Source organism: Echinops telfairi, unplaced genomic scaffold (genome assembly GCF_000313985.2).
Source record: "Echinops telfairi isolate 266 unplaced genomic scaffold, ASM31398v2 ScPeMD7_18;HRSCAF=68, whole genome shotgun sequence".
NCBI lineage: Eukaryota > Metazoa > Chordata > Mammalia > Afrosoricida > Tenrecidae > Echinops > Echinops telfairi.
In genome coordinates this window covers 77,322,956-77,341,280 of record NW_022103915.1, presented here as the reverse complement: position 1 = coordinate 77,341,280, position 18,325 = coordinate 77,322,956, and the positions used below count along the sequence as shown (strand labels likewise).

At 40.2% G+C, this 18,325-nt stretch overlaps 1 protein-coding gene across 1 annotated transcript in view; it reads right to left on the bottom strand.

The window, feature by feature from the left end:
- PRKD1 (protein kinase D1) overlaps positions 1–18,325 on the bottom strand; it is a 178,591-nt gene that overhangs the window by 152,991 nt on the left and 7,275 nt on the right. Inside the window, exon 2 of the mRNA XM_030884929.2 lies at positions 17,954–18,092. Coding sequence (XP_030740789.2) covers positions 17,954–18,092 — 139 coding nt within the window. The remainder of the gene's footprint in view (positions 1–17,953; positions 18,093–18,325) is intronic.

Genomic DNA, 18,325 nt, shown 5'->3' with positions numbered 1-18,325 from the left:
GTTCAATGGAATTGGCTTGCTTGATTTTGTATGAAGTAGATCACCAGATCTTTCATTCTAAACAGCGCCATGAGGTCGATGCTGACTCACAGCAACCCTGGATGACAGGGTTGAGCTGCCTGTGTGGGTTCCCAAGACTGATCATCTTCCATTAGAGACTGTGAAATGGTGAGTGGGAGCTGAACTAAGCTGAACTCTCAAAGAGAAGGCTGGATATAGACACACTCACATTCGGGGAAAGGCCAGCACTTGAGGGTTCCTCCGTAAGTCAAGGAATGCCAAGCAACACCCAGGAACGTCTGCCGATGTAAAGGACAAGAAGTTGATCCCCCTAGAGTGGACAGAGACAGTACAGTCGGGTTGATGCCCTGAATGTAGACCTCTAGCCTCCAGAACTGTGTGAAAACGAATTTCTATTATTAAAGCCACCTACTTTGTGGTATTTTGTCACAGCAGCCTGAGGAAATTAATCCATGTATTAAAAAAAGCAAACAAAGAAACAAAACACATACAAACGTTTTGGTTTGGTATCACTAAAAGAAGAGGAGCTACAACTTTAATCCAGAACAGTTCCATTTACTCTATATCAACGCGTTGCCCTGACCAGGAAGCATGGTTGCTTTTGCCCTGTGACACGCTGTAAAGAACAATATTGAAAAAGGAAAAAGCAGCAACGTACCAGTGGGAAAACCTGGTAAGAGTTAGTTCTTGTGTGAATGTGGCTGGGGCAGGTTTCTATTCGGTTTGGCAACTATGATCTAGTAAGATCTAGGGAAGGAAGGTGGGGAGGAGGGGGGAAATGAGGAGCTGATATCAAGGGTTCAAGCAGAAAGAAAATGCTTTGAGAATGATGATGGCAGCACATGTACAACTGTGCTTGACACAATGGATGAACGTACGGATTGTGATGGGAGATATAAGAGCCCCCAATAAAAGTATTTAATTAATAAATAAATAAATAAATAGGGTGATTGGTAAAGACTTGTCTAAACCAATTCACCATACCTGTGCAGGGGGAAAAAAATCTAGTAAGCCTTTATGTTCCCTACCACAATGCAGTCAACTCCACAATGGGATCTACTATGAACAGTCAGTTGTTGTAAGATTGTGGCTACAACCACAGCCCTGATATAATCCATTGAACAGAAGCTTTGTTGGGGTTGTGTTGTTGTTGTTAGGTGCCATCAAGTTGATTCTAACTCAGAGCGACCCCGTGTACAACAAAATGAAATACTTCCCAGGAATGCGCCATGCTCACTGACGTTATCTTGTCATAGCCCGTTTCTTTGCAATTACCACGTCAGTCTATCGTATTCAAAGTCGTCCTCTCTTTCACTGCCTCTCCATTTGACCAAGCACCATATACTAGTCTCTCCATTTAAAATGAACACAGTACTTGAGACAAGTCTCATGATCCCTGCATCTAAGGAGCATCTGGCTGAACTATTTCCAAGGCAGATCTGTTTCTGCTTTTGGAAGTCCACGGGACTCTCAGAACTCTTCACCAGCGCCATGATTCAAATGCGTCCTTTCTTCTTTGGTCTTCCTTATTCAATGTCCAACTTTCACAAGCATATGAGGCGATTGAAAACACTAAGGCTTGGACTAACTAATGCATACTAGTCGTCAAAGTAGCACACCTGCTTTTCAACACTCTAAACAAGTCTTGTGCGGCAAATTTACCTTATACAATGTGTCACTTGATATCTTGACTGCTACTTCCATGAGCATTGATTGTAGCTTCAAACAACATAAAATCCTTGACAATTTCAATATTTTCTGTATTTATCATGATGTTATCTATTGGCACAGTTGTGAGGATTCTGGTTTTCTTTACATTGAGTTGTAATCCATACTAAAGGTTGAAATCCTTGATCTTCATCAGCAAGGACTTCATGTTATTCTCCTTTTCCAGTAAGCAAAGCTGTGTCATCTGCATGTTGCAGGTTGTTAATAAGCATTTCTCGAATACTAAAACTGTGTGGGTGATTAAAATATAAATGTCTATATGTATACATGTATGTGTGTACAATGAAATATAGATAGACGATTACATTTATACACAGATATACATAAGTGTCACTGGTTGTTGCTTCTCTACTGAACCCAGCCTAAGATACGCGGAAAACCCCGCGTTAACCGAGTCAAGAGAGTCAGCCACTTCTGGGAAGTCATAAAGGCTGTGTCACACATTTGGAAGCAATGGAATTAAAAGCAGTGGGATTTGTTTCCATGAATTTCTTTGAAGCTTCTTCTTCTTCTCAGAGGACATCTAATGTGATGCTCAGAAAGGCAATGCAGATCTATGGTATTCTTTGTAAAGATTCATATCTCCAGTTTAAATTTTAATCAATCATGAGAAAAACCCGAGATTGGGGGATATTTTATACCAGACTAAGTTGGTATTTATCAACGTTACTTATACAGGATCCTGAAATTGAAAGAGGATGTCACTGGACAAACGGGCAGGTTCAAATAATGTACCATCTCTGATTTTTTTTTTTTTTTTTACTTTTGACAATAACACCAGGGAAATTAAATTGGAGTGAGATCAACTTTCTTTTCTGGTTTCATGGCTGTGGTTTGATTCTTAAATCTAAAACGATTCTAAATTAAAACCTGATACTAAAAGTTTTTACTATAGACTTTCTCCGGAGCGTGATCTCCTCTCTGAAGGTGTCCTGGGGTGGCAATCATGATTTAACAGTTAACTATTAGCCAAAAGGCTGATAAAGGGTTAAAGCCCACCCAGAAACAGTGCAGAACATACTCCTGTTGATCTGCTTCTAAAAAAGTCACAGTCTTGTCAACCGAATGGGACATTCTACTCTGCACACTTGGGATAGACATCGCAACTAGCAATGACAAGCAGGAGTCCTCTGCTTAGATAGAAAGATGCATTTGTGTGTATGCCTCACTATCATCTTGTTAAATACTCCAGGAGATGCAAAGTTGATTTCAGTCACCAGAGCTGGCAAACCTAGAGCTCTGCTCAGCAGGAAATGTTTTTTAAGAGCATAAAATGAGCCAGAGTAGAGATTTAAACAAGAGTTAATCCCTAGATTGCTGTTGACCCTCAAGGACAACACCCTCAAGGATGAATCTATTTAGTTCAGATGAATCTATTTAGTTCAATATATAAACATTAAATATTTGTTTTGGTAGAGAAAGAAATGTATTAAAACTGTAGAATTAAACCACTAAGGTAGTAGGCTACATGATGTCTTATTGTAATAATCATTATAAAATGTTAATGAAATATAGTGGTCTAATTCTACAGAGAATACGGGTGGCTACGGTTATGCCAATTGCTGAAAAGGAAAAGCCTGCGATTTTAACTGTAAAGACTTACATAGCTATATAATGACCCTGAAATGTTAGGTAATTAAAATAGTAATTGAGTCACATTGATATGAAACTAGAGCCAAGAAAATAGTAAATGATGATATTTATCCCGTTTCATTATTAATTAAAAAGAACTATAAAGAAGATGAAACAATTAAATTCATTGTCTTTTAACTTTAAAGCCTGAATTAATTTTCTTCTGATATCCAATTATAAATTCTTGCACTGCCAAGCAAAGAATATCTATCAGGATCAAGTACTTGTAGAGTGACTACCATATGCCCGGGATAATAAATGTTATGTAGATTGTTTTATAGGAACTATAACCCACAGTGTGGTTCTTCATTATTGTTAATCCTGCTGGAGATGTAAGATAACTGCATATTCACTAAATCACTTTAGCAAGCTTGTGGCAGGCTCAAGCATTTCTTTCTGTGCCCTAAATCCACAGGAAGTAAGTAATTTTCTCATGTCAATTCTCACAAACATAAATGATTTTTAAATGTGTGAATATCACATAAGGGAAGATGTCACACGAGAGCAACAACAACACATAGCAAATGAATCGAACCTAGACTTTTAAATTCATGTAAGTATTCAAGTGTAAAGGGTAGAGCAAACCAATTTCAAATGATCTGATTGCAGTCTCATAGTGAGGAAGTCTACTGAGGGGGAAAAATGATTTTTGATGTCAGATATTTATTATTTCTTTATATATATCATTCTGAAATAATCTGATTGTGGAAAACTTATTGAAACAGAGGTATTGTTCCTTTTCAGGATCATAGGAGTGCTATGGGGGCAGAGGAGAAGTGTACAGTTTTTCTGTACCAAGACCCTGCTTGCCTCATGGAGAATTCCCTACACCGATCTACAAAATCATGTTCTTAGGGTTATCAGGTTCTTAGGATTATCAAGTTATAATGATTTCAGCCTTAATAAAACAAGCAAACAAAAATCTCCTGGGTAAAATAGATTAACATGGGATTCAGGGGTAAAAAGAAAATTTACATTTTGTAGGAAATAAAAAGATTAAATTGTTTCAGAACACACAGGACGAGAGCTTGAACCCTACTTCTTGAATTAGAATGTACACAGTAAAGGAGGTATTCGAGATAGCCATGTAGTGACTAAACTTTGAGTCTGAAGCAAGCACGAGTAACAGGCTATAAATGTGTTAGAAAAATGAAGGTACAAATATGTTCTGCTGCAGTTTTGCTCTTTTCAAATGCATCTTTCTATTTTACTTTTCCATACTGCTGCTTAAGCCTTAAAACAGCTGCAATTCTAATTTTGGCAGATTATGAGGGATTTTGATATGGGTTGCATGTTAAAAGCAAATAAATGGCCTGCCAACCAGCAGAATGAGAGTGCTGGGCAGATGGTGGCAAGGCTGAGTTATTGAACTAAAAATGCTATGAACCACCAATCACGGAACATCAAAGGATCAGTTGGCAGCTTTTCAAATGCATCCCAAACGTTTACCTAAAACAACAGCAAAAAATCATAGCCAAACAGGCATCAAATAGTCATGCATTAAACAATGGCAACTTTCAACCACATTATTTCATTGATTTCTTTTTCATCATATAAAATTTTCCCTCCCTTTAAGTTCTCCTGAATATTAAAAGAGATGTGTTCTGATTTTTCATATTACTAGGAATTATGAAATCATAGAATAAAGTCAGAAAAACATTTTACTATGTATTCATGGTGCGAGGGGAGGGGAAACTCCATATATGACCAAGAAATCATTGATCAGCATTGATAGTGATTGAGAAATACTGATCAATATATTTTTAAAAGGCATTTGTAATGCCACTATGTACATTTTCCAAATTTCCAGATAGATCAGTTCCCTAACAGGCATGTAGGACATTATATAAAAGAAACGTAACCTTCAAAAGTACGTTTTCTTCTGATTCAAAGTTATCTATGAGGAATGATGATAACATTTTAAGAATATCATTAAAGGAAAATTCTGAACTGATATAGTTAACTAAATATTAACAACACTTATTGCCAATATCTGGCAGGTTCTGATGTTCTTATAAGTCACTGTTATGTGATGCATTTGAATTGCAGCGTGGGAGAACTGTACTGAAAGTACCATGGACTGCCAAAGAACACACTTCCATGTCCTGGAGGAAGCACAGCCGAAGATTCCTTAGAACCAAGGATGGTGAGACCTCATCGCATGGACTTTGAACATCCTATTAGGAGTGACCAGTCCCTGGAAACAGACACCATGTTTGGCACAAAAAGAGGGTCAGCAAAAAAAGAAAGAAGACCGCCCACGAGAGGGATTAACAAACTGACTGAAGCCATAGGCTCCAATAGAGCAGCAGTTACAGGGAGGGAGCAGGACCAGGCAGTGTCTCTCTCTGTCGTTCACACAGGGTCACCGTGAGTTGGAACCAATTCAACAGCGCCGAATGACAACAACAATATTGATGTTTGTGGAATAATGCGAGATAAAGTCATCCATCAAGGAAATGATATACCAGGTCTATGGACCATATTTTGATGCTGCAGTAATCTATTTCTTTCCCTGACTCTTTCCTTTCTAAAACCATCTCTAAAAGATCCTATGTCCTACGCAATGAGTTACTGCACCTAAAAAAGAAAGAAAGAAAAGAAAGAAGCCAATACCCCTCTGAGAATTGAGCCAAGGCAATATTCCTTCCTACAAGATATTTTGTACTACAAAATGATCAGTTTCCCTAATTCACTTATGTTGGTATCTAATATATCAAATCCAAAAATTGTAAATATTTTTAATATTAGCCACAAATTACTCATGTTTGGTAAGAGAGACTAATATGACTTTTTTAGTGTTTACGTAAACCAATTCGTGCCCGAACCAATACAAATATTACAATGTTTTTTAATCTCTTTTAGAAGTATTTTTAGTATACAAATCCCTCTGAGTTCCTGTATTATAACAATGAGGCTATAACATGGTAAGATTATCACAGAGAAGACTATACATTAAGCCTCTACTTTGAGAATCAAATATAAGACAATTTAGTTGCAGAAAACTCAGGAAAGACCTTCTTTCTGTGGTTTTCATCGGCCTTGTGGTATTTTCTATTTATCTCTGTGACAATTATAATTCTGTTTTCAATTAAAGAGGTAATAGATAAAAAGGGAAGAGAAGAACAAACTATGATTTCTGGCTGGATATCTTCTTGCCAGATGACGAAGATGCAGGCCTGGGGCTGAATGTGTGGGAGAGAGACTTCATGTGTCCTGCTGAGAACCCCTGTCAGTACCCTGACAGAGGTCTGTGCAGATCCAGATCTGCACGGCGCTGGAGTCCATGACTGACCTTTCCTATAGGTTGTTTTCATGGACCCTTAGGCACAGGCCGCAGTTCTGCTAGATGGATAAAGCTCCCCTGTAGGGGGTGAGTTGGAGAGGAAGCAGCAGGAAAGGTCGGCCAATACCTCAGAGTATCAGTCTTTATTCCTTCCAGACTCTGAAGTATAAAGCTATCTTTAGAGTGAAGATCACGAACAATAATACAAGCATTATCATTTAAGAACAGAACAGTTCAAAAGGCAGCTAAAGAAGACAAAATAAAATGATATAATGAAATATACAAAGACCTACAATAAGAACACCAAAAAGGAGGAACACACTCAGCATATCATACGCTGAAAGAATTCAAGAAAAATTTAAGAGTTTCAAGACTGAAAGATTCTATGAGCAACATATTGAATGATGCAAGAAGTATCAAAGGATGGAAAGAATACAGTCACCGTACCAGAAAGAACTAGTTTACATTCAATCATTTCACAAAATAGCCATATGAAGAAAAATAAATAGTACTAAAAGATGAAGTTCAAGGTGTACTGAAAGCATTAGCCAAAAACAAGGCTCCAGGAATTGATGGAATACCCATTAAAATGTTCCAATAGCCTAATGAAGCACTGGAAGACATCATTCATCTTTGTCAAGAAATTTGGAAGACCAGTATTTGGCCAACTGAGGAGAAGAGACCCATGTCTGTACCCATTTCAAAGAAAGGGGACCCAACCGGATAATGGAATGATAGAGCAATATCATTGATATCACAGGCAAGCAAAATCTTATTTAAGATCATCCAACAAAAGATGCAGCAATACTTTGGAGCTGCTATAAATCAGGCCAGATTCAGAAGAGGACGTGGAATGAAGGATATCATTGCTGACATCTGATGGATCTTGGCTGAAAGCCGAGAGTACCAGAGATGTTTATTTGTGGTATGTTGACTATGCTAAGCCATTTGACTGTGTGGACCATGACAAAGTATAAATAACCTTGAGAATTATGAGAATCCCAGAGCACTCCATTGTGCTCATGTGGAATCAGTGCATGGTTGTACAGACAGAACAAGGGTACATTACAGAGTTTAAAATCAGAAAAGATGTGCATCAAGGTTGTATCCTCTCACCATAGGTATTCAATCTGCATGCTGAGAAAATCATCAGAGAAGCTGGATTATACGGAGAAGAATGTGGCATCAGGACTGGAGGAAGGCATATTTTTCATCTGTGAAATGCAGATAACACAACCTTGCTGGCTAAAAATGAGGAGAACTTGTGGCACTTACTGATGAAGATTGAGAATTACAGCCTTCAGTATGAATTACCACTCAATATAAAGTAAAACAAATTCTCACAACTTGACCAAGAGGTAACATCATTATAAACAGAGAAAAGACTGAAGTTTTCAAGAACTTTTTTCTTGCTTGGATCCATAAGTCGATGCGCAGAGAAGCAGCAGACAAGAACTCACACAACATGCTGCATTGGGTACACCTGCTGCACAAGTCTGTTTCAGAGGGTGAGAAGCAAGGATGTTACTTTGAGGACTAAGGAGTGTCTGATCCGAGCCATGGTGTTTTCAATCACTTCATCTTTGTGTGAATGTTGGACACTGAATAAAGAAAACGGAACAAGAATCAATGCATTTGAATTATGACACTGGAGAAGAATACTGAAAGTGCTGTGGACTGTCAAAAGAACAAACAATTTTGTCTGGAAGTACAGCCAGAATGTTCCCTAGAAGCATTCCAGTACTGTGCATCTGCTGTCTGGAGAGACCAGTCCCTTGAGGATATTTTACTTAGTAAAGTATCAGGGCAACAGACATAGGAAGACCTCTAAGCCGGATGGATCGACACAGTGGCTACATAGACAGGCTCAAACATAACAATGATTGTGAGGATCGCATGGAACTGGGAGAGTTTTGTTCTGTTTTCGCAGGGTCACTGTGAGCTGCAACCAACTGGAGAGCACCTAACAACAGCACAATAGTGCAAGTATGGGACACTGAGACTCCAGATGAAGAAGAGACAAGAAACAAATTGATGACGCCAAAAGAAACTAGTATTGGGGTGGGGGTGGGGGCGTTGGCATACATCTTTCTGTTCAGAATGAAGCCAAGATTATTTAAACGGAAAATAGCAAGGGTTGGACAGTCTTATTCAAGAAAGAGAGAGTGAATCGGGTGGGGTAGTAATTGTGTTACTTAGTACTTGGGCATGATCATGAACAAATCCAGCAGTTACAGGAATCCAATAGAAAATGGCTAGTATTTTATGATGTGCCCCCTTTCAGGCAGTCCATTCTGACTCATACCAATTCAACATGGGGTTTCCATCACTATAAGACCACATGGCCACATGGCCTCATCTCCATTAGCAGCCTATTGCTTACCTCGTTATGCCACCAGGGATCAACTGTGAATAGTACACAGAGCACTGAAGGCCATGACTTTTACAACAGTATTGACCAGCGAAGTGCTTGGACTAGGGACATGCTTCCCTTGATTACTGCTGCTTTCTAAAAAACAAGCAAAATGGTATGTATAATGTATTTTGAGGGAAATAATAATGCAGTGACCTAATACATCCTTCCAAGGGTTATGCTCTTCCACTTGCATGTCACAGAGAAAGAAATAGACAGTGCACAGTAGTGTATTGTATCAGTCAGAAATAGATATGACTAGCATAATTCCATAAAAATTAATACTTTCACACTTTCTCAAAAAGAAAGAAAGGTCTTGCTAGAATGTTGTTGCCATACATTTTCATGGTTTATTGGTTAGGCAACAAGTTATCATGATAGAAAAACATGGTCATAAAGATTTTTTAGACCTAAGTGCTTAGATGTTAACCAAAATTAGGCACTTTGAACCCACCAGTCTCTCGGAAGACTAGTGTTGCAGTCGGCATCTGTGAAGACTACAGTTTGGAAACCGTACGGGGTAGTACTATTCTGTCCAATAAGGTTACGATTAGCCAGGTGATTTGATGAGAACAGAACCACAGCACTATATGGGCTTTGAGAAACGTTGTGAAATAATATAATGAGATCTTGGTTAAAGGGGAGACATGTTGACTATATATTTTAATTCTTTATGGTAACCCTATAAAGAAGAGCCTGGTATGGTTTTCTTAATCTGATCACAGATTACATGAGTATTAAATATTTAGAATTTTGTATGAGAAAGAGAAGGATAATGATTCTACGATAAAACTCAGGCCAATGGTTCTTATGGCTCACTACTGTTTTTGCTGTTACAAATGCCAAAATGTTTCCTTGAAATATAAACTGTCTTACTACAGCGGGGATGTTTTAAACAGGGTTCTAAGCCTTTCTGTTTGCAGGTCCAACTTCAACAGGCTTAAAACTGAAGTCAAAATGCTGCGAATAGTGATCCAAGACTTAAATCCAAGCTCTCTGCAAGGTGTAGGCAAGATATAATTTAAATTCAATAGCTTTTATGTTATCTAGCTCCTCTAGCTACCAGCGTCATTATGAAGGAAACGGAAATACATATGCAAGCTGAATCAAAAGCCGGTGACCTGAGGCAAGACTCCAAAAAACCTCACTACCGTTAGTGGATGCCTACTCCTAGCAAGCCCGATTGCTTCACAGCCATGATCTTCATGGAGGAAGCAGCGCTATCTCCATGTGTAGATTACAAAACAAAGACACAGATGAATCAAATGTGTTGGCAAAGATATAAATAGTGAGAAGCCCATATGGTAAGGCTCTGGAAATTATACTCAATAATATGCATACCACTTGAATTGCAGACTCACAAAAAAACCATATAAATCATGCTATCTATGCTAACATATTACTATCTATTACTAATATTAACATTGAGTATAAATGCCTTGTTTGATTGAAAAAGTAAACCAACTGCAAGGTCTAAAGAAATTTATACAGTCTCAAAGAAAATCATTAGTACTGCACACCAACAACTAGGTTCTTCGGCACCTCGGGGAAGTACTCGCATCACCTGATAGAAACGCTGGGCAAAGGTGAGGGCAAAACTTGGATGAGGGAAAGTAAACAATTCTTATTAAGTGACTGAAGTTTTCTTTACAGTCCTCTTCGTTTTTTCATTTCCACCCTTCATTGTTAGGTTAGTAGGTCTCTGAAGGAGCCCTGGTGGCACAGGGGTTATGAAGCAGCGGTTCAAACCCACCGACAACTCTGCTGGGCACAAACAAGGCTGTCAACTCCCATGGAGAGCTACAATCTGGGAAACCCACAGAGGAAGTCCGTTCCACCTGGCCCTCCAGGGTTGCTCTGGGTCGGACGGACTTGATAACAGTGAGATTGCGAGAGGCCTCTTCGACTGAATCACCAGATTGTGTCTTTCCTTCAGCACTTGTATTTCAGCTCGTCGGACCCTGTCGAGAGAGAAGCAACCTCGCCTCTGTCTGAATTACCTACAATAGTCACTTCCAAGGAAGACCGAAACTCTTGACCACATTCCCTAGGAAAGCGGAGAGGCAGTGCGAAAGAGGAAGGCCTTCCACAAGGTGGACAGACAGGGCCACTGCAACTATGGGCTCCAGCCCAAGAACAATCGCAGCCGCGCTGGTGCAGGAGCTGGTGCGGCTCGGTTCTCTGGTACGCAGGCCTGCAGGGCCAGAACTGACTGGAAGACACCCGACAACAACAATCGATTGTACAAACACTAAACGGAAGTCTGAAATTTTACTGTAGTGAAAGATGAAGGAATGTTTTAACATTTGGCTCTCACTAAAATGGGAATTTTTTTGGAGAAATTCTGATAGTGTTTGGCTTTTTCACATCTGAATCACCTACAAAATAGATCCACACATTAGTGGGGAACAAGGCAAAACTAAACCAACCAACACTGAGGGTTCGAGTCAGGTGAGTAATATTTTGTGATTCCTTGGCTTTGCTACGGCTTCATTTCCAGCTTTGACAGGCGCAAGTCATGAAGAAGACTTCAGATAAATTCTATGATGGACATCATTTTATAGTTCGACATCATGCACTTGAACTTGTTATTGGTATGAGAAATCTCCATTTGCAGTCCTTATGTACTTCACAGCAATAACAACAATGAAATTCCTTTGCTTAAAGGGCAAAAGAGTTTGGTGGTGGTGGGGTGGTGGTGGTGGTGGTGGATGGTGTGTGTGTGTGTGTGTGTGTGTGTGTGTGTGTGTGTGTGTGTCGGGGAACATCCACGCAATATTTTCTCCATAGCCCAACCCAGGCACCGTGAGTAATCCTTTCCTAACTTGCTGAGGCTGAAAGCACGAGCTCACACTAGCTATGTTTTTTCAGGAAGAAAGGGAAGAATAAAAACACGCAGCATACTAGCCAGGAGCAGCCGAATTCATTTTCAACTCCCCGAGCAACTAAGAGCGGCTGAGAAATCTCGGCAGCAAAGGCTATCATCAAGAGAACATTCTTTCTGCCGTCTAAAAAGATTTTTCTCAAATTTTCACAAAAATCCTATGTTAGAAAATGCTTTGGTTGATATGAGGTTATGTATAAAAAGAACCAGACTATGTTTATGTTGAAGAAACAACATGAAATTTAAATTGTGATCAAGAAAATGTGAACATTTGGAGAAGCAAAATTTCACAGTAAACTGTATTCTTTAAGAGCACATTTTTCACAGCATGTTTACTTTAGGGCACTAGTCTAAGGCAGCAGACATGATGCCCTGTGCTTTGCCCCCTACTGCCCTTGCCCACTTAAGTTCATCTTTGCCCTCCACTCCAGGAGATGACACATTTATCACAGAGTCCCCACCTCCCTCCGGGAAAGGTGAAGGCATGCATACGTCACCCAAACCCCTTTGCGTACAATGGCATAAAGCACCCAAGTAGCCATCATTGGCCTTACCACAAATTATAATATTATCCGACCCTTCCTATTTTCAAGGCATTAATTTATTTCCAGGACTAGAGGGAATGCATAGAGAGACTTAAACTTCAGCTGACTTTAAGGCTATTATCAAGAAATAATATTTACAACAAATATCGTTTCTTTGTCCAAGAATTCTGGTGTACGTAGTAACTTCCCGTCCGGTGGTTGTATTCACTCAATCGACTCCTGTGCACTTATGGAGACCTCATTTATAGAAACAAAAAAAGGTGATGGGGGAGGAAGCTCCTGGAACCATGTGGCTCAGCTAGTTTTCCCGAGGCATGTCGCTGGGCACTGGGTGTCTGACAGGTGCATGCAGCTCAGGAACGGGAAGAGTGAGAATGGATGTTAGGACAACTCATTCTACAGAGAAGTAAAGTGAAACTCAGACTCACTGCAACCGAACCGGCCCCAACTCACCGGAACACGACAGGACAAGAAGATAAAACTGCCCCCAGGGAGTTCCCAAGACTGTAGCCCTTTACTGAAGTAGAAAATCCCACCTTTCTCCTAATGAGCGGCCGGTGGTTTCCAACTGCTGACCTTGCAGTGAACAGCCCAACCAGTAAGCATTATGCCCCCAGAGCTCCTACCAAGATTTGGTAGTGAGAACTGAACCTCTCCCAGAGTGTTGGACAGCACGTCCATGGAGCGGGAGGAGACCAACTGCAGTGAGAGAAAAAAATAAAGAGGCCTATGGAGCCGACAGAATGACAGGAGGCTAACGATTACAAATGAACGTGAAAAAAGACAGGAAAGGGAGGTATGGTCTTTGGTCGGGGACCGGCAAGACGGCAGACTAGAGCAGAGACGAATCGTGCTTTGAAGGGAGGCTCTCGCAAATGGAACCGGGTCCTATCAGTGGAGGCAAAGATGGGGCTATGCTGCCGGGTAGCGGACCATGACAATACTAGCAAAGAATCGGAAGCATCATAAGCACATACTTTCATAACCCCAGCGATGATCCAATGCAAACATGAAAAGCAACAATAGGAGTCTGGTGTTGAAGTTATCCCCATGGCTCAATGGGAGAATGCTTTCAAAGAAATAAATCATCTCAAAGCAATGATATCAAAAGGTGGCACGGGAAAGCAAAATGGGAATCACTTGGAGTGGAGGGAAGGTTAAATAGAAAATATCCTAACGTGGCACTAGGGAAGCCGAAGAGGTCCGTTTCACTCGACACTTCTGCAAAGAGTAAGAAATTAGAGCCAATGCCTTTCGTATGGCATCACCGACAAGAGAGACAGACTGCAAATGGGGTAAAGACACAAAGACAGAGGAAGAAATACCGGGCATTTAATCACTATGAATTCAGGGCAGAAAGAGGAAAAGGCGAGGAGATGGGGGAAGCAGCATTGACTATGGAAAGAAGGGAAGTTGAAGGGAGATTGTTTCGTATCCATTGCGCTAATCATGACCCTCAGTGTCCGAGTGGAGAGGTAAGAAACCTGCTGCCCACAATGATGACTAGGAAGTGCTGAAGGTCGAAGTAAAATGGCATCATTTTCAGTCCAGTGACCTTGGGGAAGTGAAACTTTGTAGAGTGATACCAGGGTTCTAAGGTTCCAGGTGACGATATGGCTTTTTAAATATATAGAGAAAGAGAGGTGCTCAGAGTTGCAGTGTATTTCTTGAGCTTTGTGGTGGGAAAGCTGGTGAGAACGGGGTATGCCCTTAAAAGCCCTCGTAGCAATCATGGCCAGAGATAGCAGAGGCAGATATGATGGTGGATGGTGACAGAATGGAAGCATAAGCACCACGAGGGCCTTGCTCTGACGAGAAACGAAAGGGAGACAGAATAGTATTCCACGTGCAGCGAGGGAACTTCAGAGGGAGGCATCAGGTTAACCTGGGGGGAGAACAGGCGACTCACTAACTGCGGGGTAGCCAGTTAGTGAGACCCACACACGGGTTGTATTCAATCTGTCTGGTACAACTATAAAATGCTTGATAACAAAAGTTCAATTGAAAGAAAAGTATATTAAACTTCACAATATACTTTTAAAAAATTTCATATATTTCCGGACATTGCCATAAGTTAAAATAAAAAGCTCATAAGACATATTACAGTATTTGCAAAGAAGTCTGGTTGGGAGTTTAAGATGGATTATAGTGGGGAAAAAATTCAGTTCATGATTTCTCTGAATAATTTATTTCACACAGTCTCCACTGTCCACAAACAGTCAACTTAGGAAGCAGCATGTCTAGTCCCTAATATTGAAAGGACATGAACAGTCAGCAAATGTCAAAGTTGCCAAAGGAAAGCAAATGGAAGAAGCCAGTCAACGCAAATAGCTTTAAAGATAATAATAAAAGGGCATTAAAGCGTTTGCATTTTTAGTTTGTTTATTTAGCAACTGGCTACCCCATAAACAACAATGATGACTTTTATCTAGCAAGAAATCTGTTTGCAAGCTCCAGCTTCACAAAGACAAGGGAGCCATGTCATCCCTCACTCAATGGTAGACGATCAATGAGAACTTGAGAAAATGGAGTCTAGAATCATTAAAGCTAATAGATTTCCTTTAAAAGGTGCTTCTGCACAACGGCCTTTCGCCAACGAGACAGCAAGCAAAGGAGGCCGGAAGAGAGAAAGAAGCCATGCAAAGAAATCAGTAATGTCTCCACAAGTATTTTTAGCAAAAATAAACAATAACATTCTGGACAACTTCACGATTCTTTCACTGAGCATTGTTGAAAGGAGCCTCTCCATAGTGGTTGTCTGGCACTCGGTATTTTCTAAGCTAAATACATCCATTTTCTCGGTATCAATGGACAGTCTTATTACTAGCTTCTAAATCATAAAACAAGAAATGTCAAGTCTGAGCAGAGGGAAATTCAGCATCTCTCAGGAACCAAGGGCACTAAGCCATGCATTCGCTGTCAAATTGAAGCTATTACCTGATCTGATCTTACCTGCTCTAACACCTGAGCTCTGATTGTTTCTCTGTTCTCGCTTACTCGGGGCTACTGGATTTTTCACTCCATGGCTTCTATGATCTGCTTTCATCGGTTTGGTTCCCAGACTTTCAGTGCAATTGTCGCCTGCACATCTGCTTTATCTTCACTGCTACTGAGCTTTCTATTCTTTCGCTGCCAGCCAAGGGAGTCCAGACAGGGAATGAGGATGAGCTTGACAGAGGAACTGGAAGATTATTGGTGACACAAGCAGCTAATTTCAAGAAAAATCTTCTGCTATCCTTAAAGAAGGAAAATAAAAAACTTAAAAGTTCTTCTGCTATCCTTAAAGAAGGAAAATAAAAAACTTAAAAGTTCATCCAGAAAGAGCCCCAAAATCTCCTATTAGAGCCAACTTTGACATATGTATTTAACATCACCTTAGAAGCATACATCTATTCAAAACCAGGAGGAGACCTGGACCAATTGGGCATCAAACTGCAAGGTGTTCAAAACCACTCTTAGCTCCTGGGGAGAAAGATGGGAAATTCACAAGGGCACTTCTAGTCCTATAGCAGTCACTGTCATGCATCATCGACTCCACGGCAGGGAGTTTTTTGTTTGGTTTTAGTCAAAAGCACAATGAGTTAACATGCCTGATCCACAGGATGGCTATTACCAAACCCTCCCCCCCAAAAAAAAAAACAAACAAACAAACTAACTAACAAAAAACCTATACTTAACAAGTATCGGTGAGAATGCAGGGAAAATAAAGCCGTTGTACATAATTGTTCGGAAGGTAAAATAGTATACCTGCTGTGGAAAAAAAAGTTTGGCAGCATCTCAAAAAGTTAAATGCAGAATTGCCATATGACCAAACAATGGCATTCCTGGGTGTGTAACTCCAAGAACTGAAATCAGAAATGCGAACAGGTATTTTACACCAAAGTGCACTTTTACATGAGTAGATAAATAGAATATGGTATATGTGCTACTCATAACCATAAAAAGCAATGATGTTCTCGTATATACTACAACACACATGGACCTTGAAAACTTTATGCTAAATGAAGTGAATCAGATGCAGAGGGATAAATGTTACCGTATATAGTTGAGTATAAGCCAACCTTAATATCAGCCCAGGCACCTAATTTTACCACAAACACTGCATAAAAATGTGCTGAAAAGCTCGTATTATACACGAGTACATATGGGATATATTTCATATATCTATGTAAAATGCATAGATATGGAAAGCTAGAGGTTAGCTGGGGCTCAGAAAAGGGTAGCTTCAAGCTCCAAGCTTACTGCCATTGAGTCACTTCTGCTGTATAGCAACTGTATAGGCCAGAGCAGAACTGGCCCTGTGGGTTTCTGAGACTGTAACTCTTTATGGGAGCAGACAGCCTCATCTTTCTCCGGCAGAACAGGGTAGATTGGGGATTTCTTGTTGGGATGATGAAACTATTTTGAAGGAGATATTGGTGACGTTTATAAAACAACTGAATATGAAAAAGGTCACTGGTGCAATAGGAATTATGAAAATAATATATTTAAATTATATATACATATCCACAGTAAAATTTATATACATGCATATAGATACATACATATGTGCTGATATTTATATACATGAAGTAAGTCCGAAGGTAGTGCTACTAGGTATGAAGTAGGCATTCTACTTCATACACATAGGCTTACTGGAAACAAAACATTGTTGAAGTCTATTGCTGTGTCTGTTCAGTGATGGCTGCAGACAACTTCTCACTTGCCTGCATCACATTCGGGTGCCTTTTGAAAATGGTCTGAATAAAACTGTGACTTCCTGGGGATCTGCTCGATGAGTTAAATTCCAGGCACAGAAGTCAGCTCAGAGGTTATGGTGAGGCTATCAAGGGCTGGTGTAGGAGAATTTTGTTGGGAAATATGCCATTCACCCAACAGCCCTGCTCTCGTCCCTCCTGGCTTCTTTGTGTTCCCCCAATCAAAGAATATTGAAAAGGAGCATACCCGAAGATGCCCAACTGTCTCTTTGACATGCAAATCAAAGAGTGCAGAATGCTTGGGAAAGAGTTGGAGAGACGGAAATACCACCTTCAAAATTGTGTACACCTAAACTGAGACCCGGTGCCATCGAGCCTACTGTGACTTCTACAAATTTACTAGAACTGTCCCTTGGGGTTTCCACGGCTGTACATTTTTCCAGAAGCAGAAAGTCTCACCTTTCTCCCATGAAATGGCTGGTGCTTTCCCATTGTTGACCTTGGGGGTAGCCACCCAACACATAGGTCGCCATGCCAACAGAGCTCCCTGTGTACAGACCTAGATGGAGTCTAGGTCAAGAAATAATAGCTTCACAGTTTGAGATTTTTAATACGGATGTATATGATTTTATAGCAATGCTTTTTTAAGTACCTTCATTTGTGTGCATGCACACAACACACATGTAAGAACTCTTCAAATATAAATCATGAATCGACACACACAGAAGGAAAAAAACAGCCTACTACCTGACAAGACAACTTCAATAAGGTCGCCCTCCTGAATATCACCGGCAGTTTTCACCAGCTGCAGGATGTTCTCAGAGGTAGGGTCATGGCGAAAAAGCAGGATCTTATCGTACAGTCCATAGAAGCCACATTCAGGGAACTGCAATGCAAACACCAAATGTCAACACCTGCATGCATTTCAAACACAAACCAAATAAATATCAGGAAGTAAACACATGCTAAGTTTTAAAGTTCAAAAAATAAAGAAGATGAAAAACAAACAGGAAAGGTACAGTTAAGATTGAAAATTCTCATGATAGTGGGACAAGAGGGAAGTAAACAGAAATAGAGGAAAGAACTAGGAGGCAAAGGGCATTTATAGAGGTCTAAATA